Raw genomic sequence first — 24,857 nt, forward strand, 5'->3', positions numbered from 1 at the left:
AAAGGTTCACGCTCACTCAGGCAAGCCCCTGAACACTATAAAGTCTTTACACCATTTCCAGCACTTGAGATTCACAACCCTGACCTTTTTACTAGTACAGTCTCAGCAGAAAATCCATATGCAGGAACAGTACTGCTGCTTCCTCGCTAAGCACAGATGCACAGAGGAGGAACCTTATTAATATGGAAATTGAAGACGACAAGGTAACATTAAAAATCCTTTGCGTGAAACAAGAAACAATATTTACTAAAATTGCTCTTCAATCCAGGAGTGAAGAAAATAAACAACAAAAAATAGATGAAAAATGATTCTTAACAGATTCTGTTTATGCTCCTATGTATATTCTAAAATACAATAGACTGCTACAGCAATGAAATAGATCTGCTCTCTGACAAGTAATTAAACCAAAGGGGACAAATACTTAAACTGCTCATTTGTAAACTTGAAGAGATACTAAGAAAATATTGAGAAATGTAGAAGAACACGTGGATGCAGAAAAGAGGTCATCATATGAAAGAAGGTGCTGCAACTAAGTGAAAATGAAAAAAAAAAAAAAACACAACAAAACAGTTGACAGGACGGCATTCGGCAGCAGTTCTGCCATGCTGGAGGATGAGCCCAGAGTAATCCATCATTTGTTGCTTAGCATGATACAGAAGCTACTGGTCACAAAAGAGCAATTCAAAGACATTTTCGCATTTCAATTACACAGCAAAGAAAGTAAAGTATTAGCTTTGCTAGAAAAACAGTTTATCATTCCCTCTGCTAATCTGGGTATCAACAAACAGACATTGTGACAACTACTGAAATGCAGTGTCTCTTTTCAAGCCAAAAATCACACTGATCCCAGGAAAGTATGACTGGGTTTAAGAAAAAGCTACAAATTTGATAAAGCAAGGAGATAAGTACTCAGTAACAAAAATACATCATGATACAAATGATTCATAGCTTTCCATAATGCCTTTTTCATCGGAAAACACTGACACCAACTCTGAATCTCTGAAAAATTATTCAACCACTTTCACAAAAACACAGAAATGTTGTATATAATTTTCTCAGTTTGTCCAGTAGGATTATTAACCTAGACAAATTGATTACCCGGCAACATATTCAGTTCCTGCTATTAACATCACAGTGGTTGTTTATCAAAGAGGAGTTACTTTAATCAAAAAATTAGAGAAAACATATCTTGCGTTACATTGTGCACTGCGTACCCTCCAAAACTCAAGAGGACGCTTTCTGCCACACACCTTGATTGCCTGAAGGATAGAGCTGTTAACTACGTATGCGAGCATGGAAGGAGGTCGAGAGTACTATTGTTATGCTTTGTAACACAGCGAATGAACTCTTTAAATATAGCTTGAATTTTCATGGTATTTAAACAGAAAGTGTGCAAGAAATGTAAGTATTTCCTGAAGATGCTTGCTCTGTAAAATCTAGCTTATGAGATGTCCTCAAGTGAAATCTCCGATCTGGAATTCTTTTCATTCCTTATCACCACTGTCAGCCTTAAAGCTTATTTTTAGATACTTTACTTTGTCACATAAATGTTATGCAACTGAAGAAGTTTCCATCTTTCCTGATTTCCTACTGTTCTGAAGAAGAGATTAAGAGATCGAACTAGAACTGACAGACCCGTTCAAATGAGGCAGTGAGCTTTTAATGCTTTTCCTTTTTATCTGACTGCTCAGATCATCTCTCTTTCCAGTGGGGCACGGAGAAAATGCTCTTCAGCTCTTTACCCTCCCACTTGAGGAGGGAGGCTAGTCCCTCTTCTAGCCTCATTCAGCAATCCCATTCTTCAAACATCCTGTTGCCATGTCAGAAGAAGGGTGTGAGTGCGTTAGCACCTCTGATGGAAGTTATTCCAGTAACATAAAGCAGCCAATGGAATGACAACTTTATAAGGAAATTAATTAGTTTTTAACAATATTCCTCTAAAACTCACCAAGTCAATCATAAACTCAAGGTCCAGCTAGACACAGCTGTAGATGGGTCATTTGCAGAACAAAGCCGTCACCATTTAAGAAAACTGAACAAGTATGAGGAAAAGGGGCTGCCTAGAAATACACTTTGCAGTTAAGCCTCATCTCCATACTGGCAAGTAGGTAGAAACTGGCAAGAAGAAAAGCAGTAAACTTATGAATAATTCAATGTTGAATATTCAATATGGCTGTTATACCAGGAAGCAATGCTTCACAAATCCTTCTTTGAAGGAACCACTGAGTACATAAAAGAATAAGGCAGTCAGTATAGTATACAGGGATTTTTAAAAGACATTCAACAAGATTCCTTCCCAAAGACTTTTTAGGAAACTCAGCTGCCACAGAAGAAGGCTCAAATAATGGATTAAAGGATAGGAAATCAAGGGAAGGAATAAACAGTCAGTTTTCGCCCACAGAATGAAGGTGAAGCCTCTTGCAGAATCTTACAGAAATACATGCTAGGTCTGATGCTGCTGAAAATATTCACAAATCATACAGAACACAAAAAATAGCATAGAAACAAAGTCTGGTGATGATACAAAGCTGCTCAGAGTAGTAAATTAAAAGCTGATTGCAAAGATGCTACGCAGAACCTGTTCATATAAATAGAGAGTGGCAAAATGGCAGAGGTGATTCGACTGCAGATAGAGAATGTTTCGAGGGAAAAGCAGTCCTCAACCTGATGCACATGCTGGTGGACTCTGATCTAGGCTCTTCCAGAAACCTGAGGGTGAGAGAAGCAACATCTGCAGCTCCTTTCTCTGCAGAAGTAGAGGCCCAGAGGGCAGGAAAAGCCCTGGCTTTGGGAGACAAGTACAATTCTTCACTTTTGCTACAGACAACCCAGAAAGGATGGAAATCTCTGCCTCTATGAAGCTGTCTGCTAGGCAGAAAAGTCTGCTAAGTCACTTCTAGTTCAAACAGACTCCTTCCTTTATCTTCTCTTTATTAAACAAAATAAGCTGAGATACCCATTCATGAGAATGAGATTTTCTTTCCAAAGAATGTTATCAAGTTCATCCTTGGCATGGAACTTCTACAGATTCTTTCCAATTTAGCAGTAGTCGTCTAATTCTGGACACAGTAATGAAAAGCAGCTGCAGCAACTGTAAAAGACTGAGTTGCTCAAGTGATTCTATTCCTACCTAAGCTTCATCCATATACACATCCTTCTACACTTCATTATTTACCATTCCCTTCTCCGTGTCACCTACAAATCTTTATCAGAAATGATTTTTCTGTTTTCTTTTAGGTGACTAACGAGAACATCAAATAAACAAGAGATCTTCATGACGCCTTGTTTGAAACATTTAATTCCATGCTGCTACGTTTAGCAACCTGTTAGTCAGTTTATAATTCTTTAATGTGTATTTTATTCGTATTCTAACTAGTCCAGTGTTTATGATTTTTTTTTTGCATTGCATCAGACTACTTGTTCTACAGAATTGTGATAAAATTGCCTTCACCAAAGAAAATCTTATTTCCTTTTTTTATGTTAGCTTGTCAAGATCTATTTTCAATAAACTCACAGGCATTCATTATAATATACTTCTCACATTTAATTCCTGATAAGCTGAATGCCATTCCATCATTTTTCACTTAACTGATAGCAAACTGACAAGCCCATTATTACCTACCCATCCTAGTTTTTCTTTTCAAAGCCCTCCAGGATTAGTGAGAAATCAATATAACTGGTCCGAAGTCCTCCCTGCTCTTTTCTTTTCCTATTTTTAAATTTTGTTATGTGGATTATTTAGGACAATGAACTTCAATATATGTAACCTAAGCAGCTATTTTTAACAGTTGTCCAAATTACTGTTTGAATAGCAGACTGTATCACCATAGAATTTATCTGAAGAACAGGAATACGTATCAATATACCCCAAAGGCAGGACACTAATGTCTACTTGTTATGACAACTCCATCATTTCTGTCTATAAATCAGCTGGAGGAGGAAACAGAGTAATAAGGAAAAGAAGAGCAGTAGAAATGTCTTTGTCTGAGGCAATCATTTTTTCTACATGTAGAAAAAAATGTAAAACAAAAACTGACTGCCAAAAACACAATAAAATCTGACAGCAAGAGAATTACCTATCTAGCTGCAATATTCTACCTTCTGGATCCCTCCTGAGCAACACAAGTCTGTCTGTATAGCCTGGCCAAATCTGTTCACTTAGTACTTCACCTTCCATATACTTAAATTGAAAAACATTAGACTTTTCCTTGATCAGAGGTGCTCTGAAAGTTGTGAGTGAAAAGCTATACACAGAAATCAGTTGTGGAAAGGTCAGCTAACTTGTTCTCTAGATAATTATCTCAGAGATATTCCTGCTTAACCCAATTGCAATTTTGCTCTGTGGATTTCTCTTCCTCTGAAATCCTCTCTGCCAGGAGGGAGAAAAAAGTTTTGATCCACCATTCTTCTACTGAAACGGCCCTCTGATAGCAAGCTGCCTGTCAGTAAAACTCACGTGAGCCTCAACTCTTCTCACATGCATCTTAGGAGATACAAAATGCTAAGTTATGTAAACTACTTCAGGATACCTAGTACTATTCTTCACATACATCTAAGTAAGGTGTTAAAATTGTATTGATTAGTGATTTCGATCAGAATAAGGTTAGCAGGACAAAATACAATCACAGCAAAACATGAACACTTGAAAATTCAGAGTACTGACTGTACCTTACAGATTTTGTATAGAGATTCCTGACCGTCTCCTTCTGTATCTTTGAAATAATCATGTGCTGGAAATGTACGATGAATATCTCGTGTGATGACACTCTCTTGAGCAGAATCCTGTAAAATGAGAGAAAAATCCCAAAATATTGGCTTGGTAACAGTGTAATTAAACAAACAGAACATAAAATTCTATGTGCAGTCGACGTGGTTATGTTAGATAACTGCTTTACTGACTGACTCATACTCCAAAAATGCTTTGGGAAGAAACTGAAAAGCTTCTAGTTTCGAACGCAGTAATAATTTGACAGTTTAACAAGAGCAACGTGGCATGTTTTCTGCCCTCCAGGCTTGCAGTTCAACTTCAGAACTCATAGAAAATGACTGGTTATTTAATTGTAGGTGCATTTTTCCTACAGAACATATGCTTACTGTATTTCTCTACAAGTAAAAAAAGAAAATCAGACTGTCTCTCAAAGGCTCAGAGTAAATGAATAAGTATATTCATATCAGTATAAATGTATATCAATCTACCATAAAAACCGTGTTAATTACAAATTAGAACTATTACTTAGAAACGTTCAAAGTCCATCATTAAGTGGTCTTTAAGAGAACAAAACCAGAAATAGTACAAGAAAATGTTATACTTTCAGGTAAATCTCATATCCTCCTTGCTATTAGAACACCTTCAATAGCATTTAATTTCATTTTTACATTGACAAGCAACTAGGGATAAGTTCAGGTGCCTAAACATGTGTGTCAAATGCCATTTTAGAAGTCCTAAAATACCTTGCCTGATAAGCAGCTGCTACTGCAGAAGGATACAAGTCTCCTGTAAGTGCTGCATCATCTCTGCAAGCTCTACATGGACGATCTGCATACCCATATACATCTAAAATGACACCGAATGCCCTTGTTTAGGCAACTGAATTGATCTCTAGCCATACCTGCCTCTGTAGATAAAGAAGTAATTGCTTACAACACTGTATTGCTACGAAAAGCTGGAAATCATTGCAAAAAGAGCTGAGAAATACTACTGTGTGTATGAGGAAGTGATATCAAAGTGTCAGAGCTGGAACTGCAGCAGCTAATCCATTATCTTCGGGTTCCAGTTACTCTCAGTAGGAGATAGTACCTTTAGGTCAGTAAATACCAAACACTGCTTTACTTTATTACCTTTGTAATCCTAAACGAAAAACCAACAGAATCCACACATGCGACTTAGAAAAGAAATCCTTTATAAGCACTTTTATCTTGAGAACAAAATACATCCATTTACCACAGAGAAGCCCTCAGATTGCAGTTTGTAATCCAGGACTCTCCACAAAAGTTTTTAACCTGCTGGAGTCAGCAACCAGGTAATCTCCCAGGTTTAGGTGGTTTCCTAATCCCATAAAGGCCCTACAGAGTACCTACGCTGCGCAATAAGGCAGTTGCCTGCAAGTGCCCAAGGCCAGGCTGATGGGGCCCCTGGCAACCTGCTCCAGCAGGAGGTGCCCCTGCCCATGGCAGGGGGGGAATTAGATAATCTTTGAGGTCCCTTCCAACCCAAACCCTTCTGCAAGTCTGTGACTCCATGAAGTAAGCAGCACCCAGCTGCCCCAGAGATGGAAACCTGAAAACCCAAGAGATCAAAATCACAGAATCACAGAATCATCTAGGTTGGAAGAGACCTCCAAGATCACCTAGTCCAACCTCTGGCCTAACACTAACAAGTCCTCCAGTAAACCATATCACTAAGCTCTACATCTAAACATCTTTTAAAGACCTCCAGGGATGGTGACTCAACCACTTCCCTGGGCAGCCTATTCCAATGCCTAACAACCCTTTTGGTAAAGAAGTTCTTCCTAATATCCAACCTAAACCTAAACCTGGCGCAACTTTAGCCCATTCCCCCCTGTCCTGTCACCAGGCACGTGGGAGAACAGACCAACCCCTACCTTGCTACAACCTCCTTTAAGGTACCTGTAGAGAGCAATAAGGTCACCCCTGAGCCTCCTCTTCTCCAGGCTGAACAACCCCAGCTCCCTCAGCCGCTCCTCGTAAGACTTGTTCTCCAGACCCCTCACCAGCTTCATAGCCCTTCTGTTGACACGCTCCAGTGCCTTGATGTCCTTCTTAGAGTGAGGGGCCCAAAACTGAACACAGTACTCGAGGTGCGGCCTCACCAGAGCCGAGTACAGGGGACAATCACTTCCCTAGCCCTGCTGGCCACGCTATTTCTTATACAAGCCAGGATGCTGTTGGCCTTCTTGGCCACCTGAGCACACTGCTGGCTCATATTCAGCTGACTATCAACCAATACTCCCAGGTCCTTCTCTGCCAGGCAGCTTTCTAACCACCCATCTCCCAGCCTGTAGTGCTGCTCGGGGTTGTTGTGCCCCAGGTGCAGGACCCGGCACTTGGCCTTGTTGAACTTCATACAGTTGACCTCAGCCCATCGGTCCAGCCTATCCAGATCCTCCTGCAGAGCCTTTCTTCCCTCGAGCAGACCGACACACGCACCTAACTTGGTGTCATCTGCAAACTTACTGAGGGTGCACTCGATCCCCTCGTCCAGGTCATCGATAAAGATATTAAAGAGAACTGGCCCCAGTACTGAGCCCTGGGGGACTCCACTAGTGACTGGCCTCCAACTGGATTTAACTTCATTCACCACGACTCTTTGGGCCTGCCTACTCAGACAGTTTTTAACCCAACGAAGTGTACGCCAGTCCAAGCCATGAGCAGCCAGTTTCTTGAGGAGAATGCTCTAGGAAACAGTGTCAAAAGCCTTACTGAAATCAAGGTAGACCACATCCACAGCCTTTCCCTCATCCACTAAGCACGTCACTTTATCATAGAAGGAGATCAGGTTCGTCAAGCAGGACCTACCTTTCATAAACCCATGCTGACTGGGCCTGATCGCCTGGTTGCCCTGCAAGTGCCGCGCAATGACATTCAAGATAATCTGCTCCATGAGCTTCCCTGGCACTGAGATCGAACTAGCAGGCCTATAGTTTCCTGGGTCTACCCTCCAGCCATTCTTGTAGATGGGCATAACGTTTGCTAGCCGCCAGTCGACTGGGACCATCCCTGATAGCCAGGACTGCTGATAAATGATGGAAAGTGGCTTGGCCAGCTCCTCCGCCAGTTCTCTCAGTACCCTCGGGTGGATCCCATCCAGCCCCATCGACTTGTGTACATCCAAGTGCTGTAGCAGGTCGCCAACTATTTCCTCGTGGATAGTGAGGGCCATACTCTGCTCCCCATCCCCTTCCACCAGCTCAGGGTACTGGGTATCTAGAGAACAACTGGTCTTGCCGCTAAAGACTGAGGCAAAGAAGGCATTAAGCACCTCAGCCTTTCCTCATCTCTCGTCACTAAGTTTCCCCCCGCATCCAGTAAAGGATGGAGATTATTTTTAGTCCTACTTTTTGTATTAATGTGTCTATAAAAACATTTTCTGTTATCTTTAACGGCAGTAGCCAGATTGAGCTCCAGATGAGCTTTGGCCTTTCTAATTTTGTCCCTGCACATCCTTACAACATCCTTACAGTCCTCCTGAGTGTCCCGCCCTCTTTTCCAAAGATCATAAACCCTCTTTTTTTTCCTAAGCTCAAGGAAACCATGTGGTTTTGTTTCTCCATTCACTCCCATGGCAGCTAAGAAAATAGCTAGAGTTGCAACAAGCGCAAATGTGGCATTAACTTGTTTTCTACCAGCACTCCTTTGAGTAATCTTCTGTTCCCTTCTGCGTCTTCGGTTCCTTTGGGGTTCCCAGCTCGCCATGTTAAACCACAGCTCCATCCTTCCTCCACACCCTCTGGACCCAGCCCAATCCTCCGGTGTTGCACACAGCAGTCTTCCTCTTTCCTCTCCCCACTTTCCCCCTGAAGTTTGTGTCTTCTGTGAATCTTTGCTATCCTGAATGTTCTGTTTCTGTCACCCTAATTTTCAGTGATCTCAACTGTTGCTCTCCCTTTGCTTGACAGTAACATCTTTAGTACAAGGCAACGACACAATCTGTATTTTGTAAAATACCAGGCATGTTGTTATGTGCTGAGAATAGGAAAGCTTGCAGAGAGGAGGTGTTTTTATTACACTTGCTGCTACAGCCGGAGAAAATAAACATGCTTTTGTGCTTTCACCACGTTACCATCAGGACTTGCAGGACCTCTAAGCATCACGCAACTATTAGCGACTGAAACTAACCACGCAGTCTAAATCACATGCAACAAAACAAGGAATAATAATAAATGTTTAATAATGAGCAGCTCTCTAAACAGACTTCTTTAATGAGTATTTTCATTTACTTGGCTTCTAAACACAAGAGCAGCTAAATAATGGCAGTCTTCCCCTCTCCAACAGGTCTGACAGGTTGGTGACATTCCTAGGAATTGCCTTGAGCAGCATTTAAGACCTACCGGCACAGAACAGTTACCAGGCCTGCTGTAACAACCTGCTGGGCTTCCCATACCATGCGGGGCCGCCTGGTCAGGTACTGCTGCAGCGAACAAAACTTCAGGACCCACAGCGAGGACGGCAATTCGGTGCTCTCATATCAATGCTCCACATTTCAGTCTGGAAACAGACTTATGCTAGAAATACTGCTGTGAGAACAATCCCACTACAGTCTGAATCCCTGATGTCCGATCCCTCTCTGACTGCCCATGAACACCTCCCAGGACTGACCATCCTGCTGCAGGCATGCTCTCCAAAGAGAAGGGAACCCTTGTGGTCCAACTCACCCCAGCACCTGCACTCTGAACGAGGCCAACCCCAGTCTTTGAGAGATGCAGAAGCAAACAAAACTCCTGTGAGAGCACAGACCTCTGTGACAGTGCTGTGCTGTTGACCACTGCAAAGTAATTGTAATGCACTGCCTAAAATACCCTATATCAAATGGCACAGTCTCGATTAGCCTTAAGAATGATGTTAAAAAACTTCAGTTCCTCCAGTTTCTAGATGGTTCATGGTGACTGTTCGTGATACTGCCTGAAATACATAAGCTTCACAGCATGAACAGTGAAAGACACCTGTGAAAACTCCCATAAAAATGATAAAGAATCAATATCTTGGTTATAACATGATAAAGAATCAATATCTTGGTTCAGCATCTTCTCTTTTTCTTACAATTGGCAGTAAACAAGTCACTCTTTGGAAAACCCTTCTATTTTATACTTGTGTTTTTATAATACAGTCACATTTTCTCATATAAACAATTTTCCTATTCATTCTTCCACACAAGTTTGCAAAGATGCAGGCATTTGAAAGAAAGTCAGAGGAGGGCCACTCTGTCCACCACACCCGTCTTTTTCCTGTCCTGCAGGCAGATGATGTTTGACTTCCCTGTACTTCCGTCTTTTCCTTAACTGTGAGCACATAAAAACTGCCAGCGTAGATGTCCACGGGAGGACCACAAAATATCTGTGTAAAGGCCCAAATACAAATTCACTTTTACTGACTTGGAAGGATTCTGAAGCAGAGGCTTCATTCATCAGTAAGAACAGACATGTCTAAAAAGCTAGGGGAAAATAATCGGAAACTAAATGGACACAAAATGAAATTTAAAATAAAAGACAGAATGAACTTCTTCTCTAAAGACAACATCCATCTGAAATACTACAAAACCATGAGTTAAAAAAAAAAAAAAGGTCCGGAGAGAAGATCAGTGTAGAACTACTACTAAAAATATATCTATCTACAAAAAATTGTTAATTTTTCTGCCTTTTTTCAAACAGAATTCATTTATAGCCCTGTTCTCAGGAGTACCACCGCAGATGAGTTTACCCTTATCCTAATTCAGGCTTTCAGAGACAGTTTTTATTCTTCTGAAAGTCATGATTAGTTAATTTCTTATGAAAAAAAAAGATAAGGTGAGATGGCTATCAAAGCATGAAGAGTTCTAACGATCTTTCTCACTTCTAATAATCATTTCTGCGCTGCCAACTCAGAGAAACAATATTCTACTGAGGAAAAGAATTATCTTCATATGTCAACTTTATGACAGCTGACATCCTACTGAATATGTTCTCTATTTTGAGTCGTCACACTTTAAAACAGCTGAACTTCTGCAACTGTGAAGCAACTGTACTGATATACTGACTCGTCGACACTGCTGTTGTTTTGCACTATTGAGACGCCACTGAATGTGGACGTAGGATGCCAGAAGGCAGACTGAAATAGAAATACAGAGAAAGAAAGCTATTTACATTAAAATAAACAGTAAAAGAAAATTAAGGCTATAAGTAAGAAATATAGGGCAATCACTGTGTATATATATCAGGAATTATGTTTTAATTAAGAACACTTTAGACACTTCAAACAAGATTCCTGCTCATGTATTGTCCTGAGAGCACCTATTCTGGAGATGGATTTTGGCTTATGCGGTATAAGTGCCTCCTGCCTTGCTTTCCTTTATTGTAAGAGCTGAAGGATACGAATGGTATGTGCCAGAAGAATGCAATGAAGACAGAAAAATCTCTCAGGGCATGGCCTCTTGATGCTGGTTGTTAAGACACAGATCCTTTCCCCACTTATGCCCTTAAATTCTTATGTGAAAACAGGCATACAGCTTCCACAAGAAAAATTGCAAGTCGTTGGTTGAGTTTTCCTTATTACATATCTGCCTGTGTTACCACTGTGGACTCGGTATGGAGAAATGTAGAATCACTTACAATGCAATGAAAGGAAGGAGTGTTGCTTCAAAAGTTTTATGTGAATACTAAGAAAAACAATAAACCGGGTCACAGGTGTCTCAAACCTGGCACTCAAACTGAGCAGTACTTCTGACCTCAATCTCCTTGTGCTCCATTTCCCTGGTTAATAATAATTCCTCATCTCAGTGGGGTGTTGTGGAAATCAATTAACATCTGAAGTGCAGAAATACAGCAGTGATGAGTCCTACAGAAATGCCAAATCGGAAAATAATAACTTCATCCTCAAATCCTGACTTGAATGGTTTATAGTAAGGCACAGGGTTACACAATGAAATGGTTGTCCTGCATATGCTGTGTAATTGCAGTCAAGATGACCCATTCCATCACCTTCCTGGCACCGAGGTCAGGCTGACAGGTCTGTAGTTCCCCGGGTCCTCCTTATGACCCTTCTTATAGATGGGTGTCACGTTAGCAACTCTCCAGTCATCTGGGAACTCTCTGGATGACTATGGCTGCCAATAGATGATATATCTATGAAATATCATCAACCCCTTTCTCTCATCATTTTCCATACACATTATAGCCCTCCCAGTAGAAGTGTGATCCAACAAAATCCCAGGTTCTTTACCAATAAATATTTGGGGGAAAAATCAATAACTCTTCCTTTTAAAAACAGTCAATAAAAGAGGTTTGGCTTATGCTCAGTTCTTCTGTAGCATTTTTGCAATATATACCTTGTAGTTCAGCTCTTTTCTATAAATAGGTATTTCTATCATCATCAGCTTTTATTCAGCAGAGAGCAGAAAACACACAAGAGTACTAATTAACAAAGAAGCAAACTGAGAAAAAAGCAGGGGATTACTCTGTAGAGACTTTAAAAAAAAAGCACATATAGAGATATCTGACATGAACACAACATTTAGGTTAGCTCAGTAAATATATTGGTCAACTGCACTTTGCAAATTGTGACCCCTTACTGCTGCATTGCTTGGGCAAAACTGCTTTCCCCAAGCAGAATGACCCAGCAGCCCTGTTGGATCTGGGGCCGATCAGTAGCTCCAGCCTGAGCAGACCTGTGCTTCTGGCAGCTCAAACCTAGAACTGAATGTAGTCTCTCTTTTCTCCTCGGCATAAATGCAACTATTATTCTGTATGCGGCTATAAAAAAGGACATGCTATTGTAGCATTCTCACAGGTAAGGCAGAAGCAGCTCAGATCTTAACAGGGTTGAGCCATCAATCAGTTGCAGACCAGATGACATTTTTCTGTAACAAATCACAGCAATATTAGATCAGCTACAAAATACCCATTCTGCATGCGCTCACTCATTCTCCAAAACAAAGACTTTCCACAACCTTTACTATCTTTGTGTTTTATTTTCCTTTCCTTGTTCTTTACACTGTCCCTCTCCAGTATGCGACTGATAGATAATTTATTCTATTTCCTCTGCCATATCCTTTCTGAAAAATGTCAAAAGAAAAATGCTGTTTGTACTACCAGGCAAGAGATCAAATTTTGAATGCACCAGGCTCAAATTTTTGCCATTGGCATGGTAAGCTGTGAAGTCAGTTTCCTTTGAATACTTATCTTGAAAGCTCCCTGATCTCCCACAAGATATAAGGAACTCTGTACATAAGCAGATGGCTTTGCGTTTGTTTCTTTTCCATATGATGTACGGTTGGCATGAAGGGCCATGTGCATCTATTTGTAGATACGACAGCATTTCAATTTTGATTTTATTATGTTTGGGGCTTTATTTGTGTCAGACAATCTGAAGCAAAAATGATATCAAACACTTTTGTTAAAAGGTGAAGAGAATTTTTTAAGCAGTGGATTTTGTCTTATTCTTGTTTTTAATAGCTATTACTTAGGAAGGTTCACCTCTGCAGAGGATACAAAGAACAATTAGACCAGGTGAAAGACATGTTATCCAGGTTACTCACCAGAAGTTCACCTCTTATCTAGAAAAGTGTATAGGCACTACCTCATTAAAAGACAAGAAAAAATGTAATCCACAAACATATTTATGTAGCAAGTTAATTTTGTCCAAGTTCCTTCTGGTTTGCTTATTTTTAGATCTGGTTTTTGCTTATGTCTCCTCTGCTAGAGACGCAATTCTATTTGTAAAGGCTAGAAAAAATGTTTTTGTGATTAATCTGTAATTTGAAATTCAAATATTCCCAACTCTACCACCAACTCACTGGGTAATTTCCAGAAGCAGGTAAGCCTGCTTCTAACAAGCAATACTGAACTGCACCTTTGGCAGATGGCTGTGAAAGACTAAGTTGAAACTGTTTACATAAAATCAGAAAGGTAGTATATGTGAATCCTAGACTCATATATATATCTACCTTTGCTGGTGCTACAAAACTTTGCTCAATTTTATTAAGTGCCTTGAAATCTTCACTACAAGACATATAAGAAAGAAAAATAGTTACCAGCTAAAAAGACATTTTTAAAAAGTAAACTCATTTAAAAACCTAGTTCTTACAAGATTCATCTCCTGCAGCATCACTGACCAAGTAGATGTCTATGTAGTCAGCATCTCTTTCAGCATGTTTTTACAAATTCTGAAATTAAACCTACTTTTGTCAATCAAAAGATGATATGATCAATGCAACTGGTCCCAGTAAGATTTTAAGGAATCTGTTGCTTTCCAGAGTTGGTTGACTTCTCCTTTGCCTGATGAACGATGCCAGGCCTAAGAAAGAATTCTAATAAAATTCATAGCCACACCAGGCCTCTCAACCCATGCTACCCTTGGCATCTGCAGGGCTTGCTGCTGGCAAAATATTAATAAAAGAGAAGATGCTGTAATATCAAGTAAGTTTATCTGGTTCAGTGTTCCTGTTTTGTTCAGGTTTTTGTTTTGTTTTGTTTTGTTTTTTTACAAGGAGGAAATGTCTTGGAGCACTACACATATAAAGATTTAAAAATGCTTAAGATTGCAGTTGAAGTGCGCATATTTTTTCTTGAAAAAGGAAGTATCTGTCTCTCATTTTCTTAAACAATGGGGTTCTTCCAATAATCCACACAGAAACCCTTCAGCAAGACCCATGGTCAATTGCAATGTTTCCAGTAAGAAAAAGCATCAATTCAGTTACATCCCAGATCCTCTCCCTGATGACAGCTACATGCTAATCATTTGATATCCCAGATGCGTTCATTCTAATACTTGCTATGATAACACTGCCTTTACATTTTCCTAACTGTGAAGGTGCCCTGTTATTTTGAAGCATGGACTTCTGTGAACCACTCACCTCCCAGAACTATTAAGACCAACAGTGCCACTATACATTAATCTTTTTTGTCCTTTATATAAGAAATACAAAACCTGATGGTTTCACTGACAGCCCTTTGTATCACTCAGCATTCATATTGGACTTGAACACTGAAGAACAAGGCTCTTCAGCTTGTTTGGAGTATATAACACCAAAATCACTCTTCAACGATATCTTAAAGTCTTTATTCCAGCCTCAGGAAACAGTGCACTGCAGAAGATGAAGGCCAGCCAGATGGTTAGGGAAAAGGACAGAAATACAAGCACATGGTTTTCATTCCTGCCTCTGAACCCAATTCAATTGTAGATACACTGAATTTTGTGTATTAATTTCTGAGCATCAAGTTCCTCATTTATAAATCTAGAGTGATAATATCCACAAATAAGCAATTAATACATGTCAAGCACTTTTATTCCTAACATAGAAGTGATTATGGAGGTGGCACAGCACTGTGCTAAAAGGAAAAACTATGCAAGGCTAGTATACCATTTACATAAGATTTTATTCTGTTTGTTGCTGCTTCTTAAATAAAATTCTGGAAATAATGTTCTATTCATCTACAGTTTGGACAACACTTGATGTACATTTCCTCACCGGGTCTTTCTGAGTGTATCAGACACTGAAGACAGCTGCTGAAACTGTGCTTACCCAAGTCTCTGCTGAGCCACCACTGTCACCACAGGTGGCACATACTGTGAAGGCAGCTCTGGAATTTGCTGCAAGACGGATCCTAGACATAAACAATCTAGAGATGCTGACGCACAGGGGCTACAGTTCTGCTTTAACCCTTTCCTTGAATCCCCTCCTGTTATAATGTAGCATGAAGGGGCTTTAACCTGCTGATAATGCCCCATATAGATAAAGTAGCTTTAAGCAGGTGCTCCCTAGGCTGATGGTGAGTTTTCAATATCTGAGTGTATTACTAGGAATCTTTAATACAGTTGCAGATGAACCAATACTGGAATGAAGAGGATAACAGAATCCCAGACTGGCTGAGACCAGCAGGGCCCCCGGTCCCTCAGGCCCCAGGCCTGCCCCAGCAGGGCCCTGCAGCTGGTGCCCAGGCCCACGTCCAGGCGGCTCTGGAAGCCCCTTAAGGAGGAGCCCCCCAGCCTCCGTGGGCAGCCTGTGCCAGGCCCCGACCTGCTGCCTGAGGGGCTCCAGGCTGGGCCCTGCCCCTGGGCACCGCTGGCAGCCACCTGGCTCTGTCCTCTCCGCACCTCCGTGCAGGTAGTTAGAGACATGGATGAGCTCCCCCAGGCTTCCTCATGCAGCAGCAGGGTACCAGTGGCCTCCTTTGCTAAAAGGGCCCAAGGCTGGCTCATGTTCGACTCGGTGCCATCTAGGACCCCCCAGGTCTTTTTCTGCCAAGCTGCTTTCCAGTTGGTTGGCTCCCAGCATGGGGGCTAGAAATGACCACATCAACTAGCTCCTTCTAATTGTACCTGTAATTCACAAGCAGAACCAGCGCTTTCAGGCTACTTCAATCCCTTAATTCAGCATAAGCCCTGAAGTCCCTTAAGTCCCACTCTTACCAGCTGAGCCAGCAGTGTGACGGCTGCAGATGACAAAGGAAGGACCACACTATAGAGCTCTGCCAATAATTGGGACCTATGGGGCTGTGTGTGAATCACCAAAAACAGCTCCATTTTTGCCTTTGTATTTCGGTCTGTTTTATTCCTATTGTTTGAAAATGAACTTCACTTTAGATTCAGTACCACCTAAGATTCAGATCGATACAGCACTGACATTAGAGAGCATTAATCTGGTCATATATGGGTCATAACAATAAAGACCAGACAATGCAAAGACAGCACAGTGCACTAAAATAATCCTAACTTCGTTTCAAATGGTATCTGTTTTCTATATACTACTTCTCAGTGTATCTGAATGTTTCTCAAGCACTTTATATAGCTGCTGTATAGGCATAAGCCTGTATTCCAGGGATACTTCAGTTGTTCTTTCTCCTTGGAATCAGTCAACAGAGCCTACATCTACCTCTTATTTAACGATTAAGTTTAGTTTATTCCAGTTATTCTGATTACGATGGGGAGGTTTTCTGAGTTTACAGATAATGCTGTCACTTCACAAAGATCTCTTTCTGAATTCCTTAGTTTTCAAAAGTAACACATGAACAAAATTTCTGTCTGTGCATACATTCCCGAGGACAAAAAGAAAAAAAAAAAAAAAAGGGAATCTGCTTAAATATGCTAATTCTAATTGGATCAACACTGCCCTTCTTGGCAACTTTGACATTCATGCCAATCTGCAAAACAAATAGAAAATCAATGATTTCCCGTCCCATCAGAAACAACGAATAACCATGAGATGCAAGAAAATAGCTATTTTTATCATCAGAAGATGCAATGAGCCCACTTCAGTAAAAACCCTGAGGCACGGAGGAATAAAACAAAGTTACAGTGATAAAATGAAAACAAACCACAAAAACATGTTAATCCTTTCACACAAAGGATATTACTGGAAAAATACCATGAGACAGCACTTGCTTTTACAGCTACAGAAGTGCCTTCCATGCATTTAAAGTCAAAACATGGCTCAGCTATGTTACTCAGTTATGGCAACGTCCATGTTGAAAACCACATAATATTTAAGCAAAGCTCAATGGGTAAAGATTAACAACACTTCCTCCCTCCCACCCCCCCCCCCAAAAAAAAAAAAGTTCTCTGAAGTCAACTATATTTTCTTACAGTATTTTTCAATGGTAATTATCAATTAAACACAATTTTATAATTCTAGAGCCTTGTTTACCATGTTACTTGATCATTACATTTGAAACAAAGAAGATTATTTCCCCACTTTTTAAATAAGGCTGCTTGCACACAAAATTAATTCTCACCCACCAGGATCTACACCAATGTCTACCAAAACCCAAATCCCACCTACAGAACACCAGAAAATTAAGTAGCCTTAGTAACGTCCACAGCCTTAGCACCTCCAAGAGCACCTAAAAGGATCTTGGTGGTAGGCAGAAGCTGTAACAAGTGGGCATCCTCCAGTCAGGTATGACAGAAAACTGGAAAGACACAGAAGCATCCTCCCCCAGGGCTCGGCAGGGCTGGCTGGAAAGTAAATTTCTTGGGACTTCTGAAGTCTTCTCAAAACTGCCAGCAAAATGACTCCTCATAAATCAAGGAAGATCATGTTAAACTGCTGTCTGCGGAGGCATCGCCCAGAACCGTGGAACTGGGAGCATATTTTGGTTGTATAATGAAGGATAACAGACAGAGACAAGGTTACAGTGAAGGGGTAACCTTGTCTTCACTTTCCTTCCTCCTTTTTTTTATTCTCTTGGCGTTCCAGACTAAATACTTCACACGAATTGTGTTACTTCTTTACATGTGTATTTGCCTGAGATGCAGGAAAGGTTCCAACCTGTGGCTGAATGACATTGAGTGCTTCACAAACATGATTACAATGGGCTGGTCAGCAGCAGAATAAGAAAACAAACTCTGCCAGACTGTCACCATGCAAAGCAGTCACTGGGCAATGAGCAGCAAGGAGGGAGTGAAGTACAGGGCAGGGGAGAAGCAGACTGAGACTGAAGGGACAGAAATGAAGACAAGAAGTGATGGTGAAATAGAGAGGAACAAGAAGAAATCATGGGATATAAAACAAAACAAAGGATGGAAGACAAAAGAGAAGTACCAGAGAGATTATATTTAGTTCTTGTTGATGCATAAAAGGAAGCTGTAAATCAAATACCTTATCTTCATTTAAATAAATAAAAATCAGTTTTAAAGAAAATCCAAATTGCTTTTGCACTATGCAGACTACAGAATTCTGTAAAATCTGGTTATAGCTATTAGATCGATGAAAAGTTTTTTTTTTCCTTATTATAAATATATGCTACACTATTGAATCAATCCTACTGTCAAGAATTCTGTAACTCCTATAGTATAAAGCTGATGATGCACATTGAACTTTAGACTTCCTAAAGTTGCTTCGCTGCTTTGGGATTATTTAAGTGCATTTTGCCATTTTTTGATACTAATGCTCACTTCTTGCACTTTATCACAGATAGAAGCCAAGACTGAAGAAAACATGGAATATGCTGCATTACTGTCATTAGCCTGGGTACTTACAGGTACTACTGAAAACAACACAGATCACAAGTGCTCGTTCCTGTTCCTATTACTCCTTCTGACAAGCATTACTGTAGCTTCAGTGCATTTCTTAACAGACACTTCCTGATCTTATTTTGTTATCTTGTGTGATTCCTTATCTATCTGATCATGGCTCACCTAAACTTAATTCATAGTGTTTTACTAGGCTGTTTGCAACTTTAACCATCAGGTACAACTGTTAATTTGCCAACCGAAGGAAATATTAGTTGAAAGATCGACCTACAGATGTATAGATGTGTATCAGAAACTACTGAAAAAAAGATAGCTTCTCACTACTTCTGAGTTCACATTTCTCTCTCATCACGCATTCATATCTACATCCATTTCCAGCCACTTATGCCTCACATATTTCTATGTAGGTAAAATCTATCAGTCACATAATGTTTCTATTATATTTTCAGGGGGCGTTCCTTCTGGAATACTTGGTAGCCTTTGCGGTTTACAGATAATGGCCTACATTACTTCAGATCATTTGGCCCATAAAAGTGAGATCCATCCAAGTTTTGGGTTGTTAGACACAGGAATTTTAATCTAGAAGGTCAAAAGCAATTTATGAAGCTGCTTTCTGTAAACTGGTATTTAGTTCTATTTTAAAACAGAATGTCATATAGATTTATAAGAATGTGTGTATTATCACTTTGAAGCACTGCAGAACAAGGTCAGAGGATGAAATGAGTCCCAACGAACACACCACATGCTTCTCACACTCATTCTTTTCCCAACTGCAAAGTAAGGTATAAACTAGACAGACAAAACTATTTTACAGAAGTTATTTGTATTGCCAGCAAATGTAAACAAGCTAACAACGCCAAAAGAAAAGAAAAAAGTACCACCAACAAACACAAAGCATAACTAAACTCACACAGAAACAACAAACTCTACCAAATTTGCAAAATCTGGGCTCTTCTCACATAGATTACGGCAGAATGGCCAAACTTTCCTTTGTAAGTGCCTTCGCTTGGGGTCCAGCAAAACCTGCAGAGCTGCTCAGTCCAGCAGAGGAGGACATCTCTCCTCAGTCAAGGAGTCTCAGATTTAATAGCAGCTTGCTGAAAACTGCATGTGCTGCTAACAGTTGCTGAAACTTTACTTCGTGTTCAAGAGAAAGTGAGGGGGAATAAACCTTATTAAGTAATTAAAGGAACTTTAACACAGCTGTCCAGTTACGTTGTTGTAATAAAATCTCATCTTCGGAGCAGAACGATACAGCTGCACAACCCACTGTGAAAAACATCTCAATTTGCTGCCCCATGCAGGTATCTGAAGTTTTCAGTGGTAAAGCTTCCAGGATACAGCCCTTGCCCCTCCACTCACCTTCTGGCCTTACAATCCCTGTCTAAGAGCACAGAGCAGAGACTTGCGAATCCCAGGAGGCAATGTGAGGGAACACAGCCTGTACAAGCTCAGAGGACATACCTCTGAGAGGACCAGAAGCAAGACCAGCTTAGTAGCACACCAACAAGCCCATTTAGAAAAGCAAATGGCGCATTTCTTTTGGGCCATGCCACCTAGCACAGGACAGCATTATGGTGTACATTTCCATGAGGATTTTTGCATTGGAAAACTCCCCAAGCTGCTTTATAACTGTGATCCAAAAGGACTTCATTCTCACTAAAACCAACTAATTATCTTAATGATGGTAACTACTGATAACCACTGATAGGTTGACCAGGGCACTGCAGATCCTGAACCTTACCAGCACTTGCACCTTCTCAAGACCAAGACAGAAACCTAAATCTGCTGTCACAGAAAAGTGGGTTGCAGGCTCTCATGGAGAGATTAAGCAGAGGCAAAAGATTAAAATCCCACTATATAAATACCTGTCAAGATCCAATATAAAAGATAGAAAACACCAAAAGTACTGTATAAAAACACATTTGATTCTAAACAGAATATGGTACCAAAGCTTTCTGTTGAATATCATCAGCTTTTTATGCAAAGAATAAGTGTAAACGTAGATTGCTATTTATAGGCAAAACGTGTGTCTAGAAAACACCTGGAGTTTCTCCTGCTTTGATATTGCATAGTACTCTTCTCCATGACAGCCACCTCTTTCCCAAGCTGTCTCTAAACTGGAAAAGACACGATCTCCAGAGACTGCAGAAGTATTTGACTTGAAGCCTAATTTATTGCAAAGCTATCAGAAAACTACGTTATCCTATTAATAATGAAAATTTAAATAAACAAATTGCAATGCTTGTCTCAGAGTAAGGTAGGGAGCTATTTATTTAACAGATAATGCTAGCTTTGTAATTGGAAAAGCTTTTATCTAATTTTTTAACCCTATTAAATTATTCTGCACATTGCTGCTCTTAAAAACACAGTGTGACAGTGGCTTAATCAGCAGTTAACTCTATTAAAGCTCATAGCCTATTTTTAGTTCAGCTTTGCTTTATGTCACATAAAAAAGAGACAAAATATGGAAGATCAGCCTGAAGACAGATTTTGGAATTATCACTACAGATTTCCTCCAGCTAAACTTACCATTTCAAAGAAAGCAGTAGAAAAATGACCTAAAAGTTCTGCCTAATCTGAGAACCACTGTCAGCCAGAAATAATAAATAAATAAACAAATAAATTTAAAAAATAAAAATAAATACTTAATTAAAAGGACATTTAAATGACATTGAAAAAAAAACGGTGCGGAGAAAGTAAGGTTCCGGGTTTAAAACTCTGGAGAGCTATCAAATCTCATATACTGTGATTGTGATTTTTCCAGTTACCTTATATTACTTCGTATACTCTGCTGCTTAAAGAGCTCATCACAACTCAAATTGGTGGGGAGAAGGGGAGAAAGGGTACCCCGTACATTCAGCACTGCTGAGTTCAGTCTCAAAGATGACTCAGACTGAGCAGGGCTGATGGTGTTTCCTCCTTCCCGCTGGGGTGCCCTGAAGAAGGTAAGTATTCAGCTGCGCTGGGTAACACACACAAAGATCCAAGCTCCTAGTGGCCAGGAGACACATTAACTCAGCTGTTTCCCAGCTGTCCTAATGATATTGCTTCCTCCAGCAAGACATTTTGGGTTGAGCTACAAAGAGGAAAAGAAGAGCGTATGATGATACAGCCACAGATCTAGCCTTCATTTACAAGAAAAAGCCATGCAATCTGGGAGCACTGATTCCCAGACCCAGCACAGAATTAATCAATCCACATTTTAGATTGTAGTTACATTTGTTACAAGAAAATATTACTCCGTCAATCATCCTTTTTAAAAGTAAAAAAGTCATACTATCATAACAAACTATTTAATTTTCATAGAGTAGATTATTTGTTAAACAAAGTTGTGGGTTTTTTTTTACTTCTAAACATAGACGTTTTTGCATTCTTCCTTATCTACCCTCTCTTCCTTGTATGCCCTTTAACATACCAGGGAAGCTGGGCAGGGACTCTTTGTCAGGGAGTGCAGTGATAAGACAAGGAGTAATGGCTTTAAACTAAAAAAGGGTAAATTTAGTTTAGATATTAGGATGAAACTCTTTGCTATGAGGGCAGTGAGGCACTGGAACAGGCTACCTGGAGAAGCTGTGGCTGCCCCATCCCTGGCAGTGCCCAAGGCCAGGCTGGATGGGGCTGGGGGCAGCCTGGGCTGGTGGAGGGGTCCCTGCCCATGGCAGGGGGCTGGAGCCAGGTAGTCTTTGAGGTCCCTTCCAACCCAAAGCATTCTATGATTCTATATAAAAACAAAATACTAATATATAAAACACTAACTTAAAAGAAAGATTTGTCATACCATTTGCAAATCACACTGCTGCCTGTCATTTTCAGTCATCCTAGATATGTCAGGGACTGTAGCTTTGTAAAAGAAACATACATAATGCGTTCAACTTCCAACAAAGTAGCTTGTGCTTTGGATTGTTTTTCCCAATGCACCATTCCAAGAAAATGATATAAAACACTACAAAAGGGTACTACACTTAATTTGCTGAGGGGCCTTTTGTTTGTCTTTGAAATCATTATGAACAAATGCTCCGAGGGAAGGCCTCATCAATAATTGAGAGAATGATTGGAGGAAACTACTAAGAGAAATAAACAGTATTGGGAAACCTCTGAAGACAAAAGAGGCAGAAAATGCTCACAAATGACACAATTAATGGCACACCCCCTTAGCACTGACACTGCAATGATTGCACCTCGGAGCAGTACCCAGCAGCAGTGTTTCTAGGCTGGAAAGAACTCCATCTCCACGAAACAACACCAAACTGATACGTGATACCACTACGTTACATTCAAAGTACGTTGAACTCACGCTTTATATACTACATTACTCTAACCACAGGAGCAAACTAAATGTATTTTTCATCAACGTTTTTTTCCACACTTCTTCCCTAGAGGAGTCTCTAGAAATATTTCAGCGCTGTGAGGTTGTTCTTTACTTTTTGAGAAGACAAGCACAGATGTCTGGGTCTTAGCAAAAAAATAAATAAATAAACCCAAAGTACTTAACTGTTAATTTGCAGGCCAATAATTCATCACGCTTCATTAGGCTTACTACTTATTTTACAGCTACCTCCCAGAGAGGAGAGAGTCTCCAAGACTAGCACAGGCAGCGACTGCAGCTCGAGCACTGTGAGCACGCGGGTGAGCACGGCAGAGAGCACCTCACTTCAGAGGGGAAGGCAGCAAGCCAGATAAGGGATTTCTTCAGGCTTGCCAAATAAAATGGAACTAACAGTGGGAAATGGCATTCTGTGAATCCAGGACTTGTCTAAAATTCATACCACTTATTGTAACATCGAACCACACAAGCTGTTTTAAGACGCGGTCATAACACCAGAGCACCGGCGGATGCCTCGAGTCACTAAAGACACTGCCTGGGCTCTGCTGCTACATGTGGTCAGCAAAGCCACTCCATTTTTTTCGAGACCTTAAGGTGAGTGTGTAACGTGAATGCTAAAAAGTCATCTTGTCCCTTATAAAGATATACCTGCCGTTATGGAGAAGTGTGCATTTCCAACCTGCGTGGCCACTCACCAAAACTTAGGGTCAATACTTGCACAAATGATTTTATACTTCATTTCGTACATCAGATACTAATTCTGCAAGGCTAAGCGATGACAATTTAACCTTGAGCAGAAATTGGAATTCTGTTTGAAATAAAGGGGATGAAATACACCGAGTACCACTTCAAGTCAAAGGGCAAGCTAGCCTCGCCTCAGTCAGGCAACCCCTTCTAGACCCTGTAGCGCAGTCAGGTATCCGTGGTGCATGGGGCTTAGTGGTGCCGTGGCCCCGAACCACGCTGCCTGCGGACTACACGTCCCCGCACACTCCCTTAAGCTGGGGCCGGCACTGAACTGACCGTACGCTGAACTGAAGGAGGCCACAGCTACCGCAGAGGAAAAGGCAGCAGTCATTTCCAGCCGGGCCAACTCCCTGGCGCGTTCCCCAGCTGCCCCCAGGAGCCGCAGAGGCAACAGAGCAGCAGAGGAGGTTGGGGTGTCCGCGGGGAAGTTGGAAGGCAGGCTGCAGCCCCAGTTCAGACCCACATAAGCTGCCAAGGAACTCTCCATGTCCCAGCTTTTGAACAGCTGCAGCCTTGGGCCAGACAATATTTCATGTAGGACAAAGTGTTAAGATCCTTTTCAGCTGAAAGCAGTAGAAAGAACAGTTGGATCAAGAGAAGCTGCTTCCTGAAATGAGAGCTCGGGTAGTACCTGGCACGATTCATTAGCTCCCAGATTATCTGCACACCTGCTACATTCCTTCTAGCCCTTAAAAAATAAAGAAATCTGAAGAATTCCATCTCGCAAAGCACAATAAGAATGGCCGTCTGCAAAGAACAGCCCCAAAAGCGCTGTAACCTCGCCTTTGAGGGCAAGGTTAAAGTTGGACCAGATGATCATAGAGGTCTTTTCCAACCTAAATGGTTCTGTGATTCTGTTTTAAAAAGAGATCAGGTTTGGCTGACTTGGTAGAGGACTCCTAGAAGCTGGTAAACGAACTCCAAGTGCCTGCTCCACTCATGGGTGGCCCCACAAGAACTCTTCTGCCAGGCAGGAGCTAGCTCTCTGCATCTCTGTACTGCAGTCCGTACAGCTTTAGGTGCTTCCTAAATACTTCTAAAGATATTCCCATATTACCTCAGGCAACTTTTTCTTTAATGCTTTTCATAAACATGGTGATAT

General features: G+C 40.8%; 1 protein-coding gene across 19 annotated transcripts in view; it reads right to left on the minus strand.

Annotated features, from left to right (window-relative positions):
- The window catches only part of RABGAP1L (RAB GTPase activating protein 1 like), a 250,803-nt gene that overhangs the window by 105,083 nt on the left and 120,863 nt on the right, over positions 1 to 24,857 (minus strand). For all 19 annotated transcript variants that reach the window (XM_040565580.1, XM_040565585.1, XM_040565577.1 and 16 more), the window contains one exon: positions 4,669 to 4,782. In XM_040565580.1, coding sequence (XP_040421514.1) covers positions 4,669 to 4,782 — 114 coding nt within the window. The remainder of the gene's footprint in view (positions 1 to 4,668; positions 4,783 to 24,857) is intronic.

The sequence above is a fragment of the Cygnus olor genome, chromosome 8 (assembly GCF_009769625.2).
Source record: "Cygnus olor isolate bCygOlo1 chromosome 8, bCygOlo1.pri.v2, whole genome shotgun sequence".
Classification (NCBI taxonomy): domain Eukaryota; kingdom Metazoa; phylum Chordata; class Aves; order Anseriformes; family Anatidae; genus Cygnus; species Cygnus olor.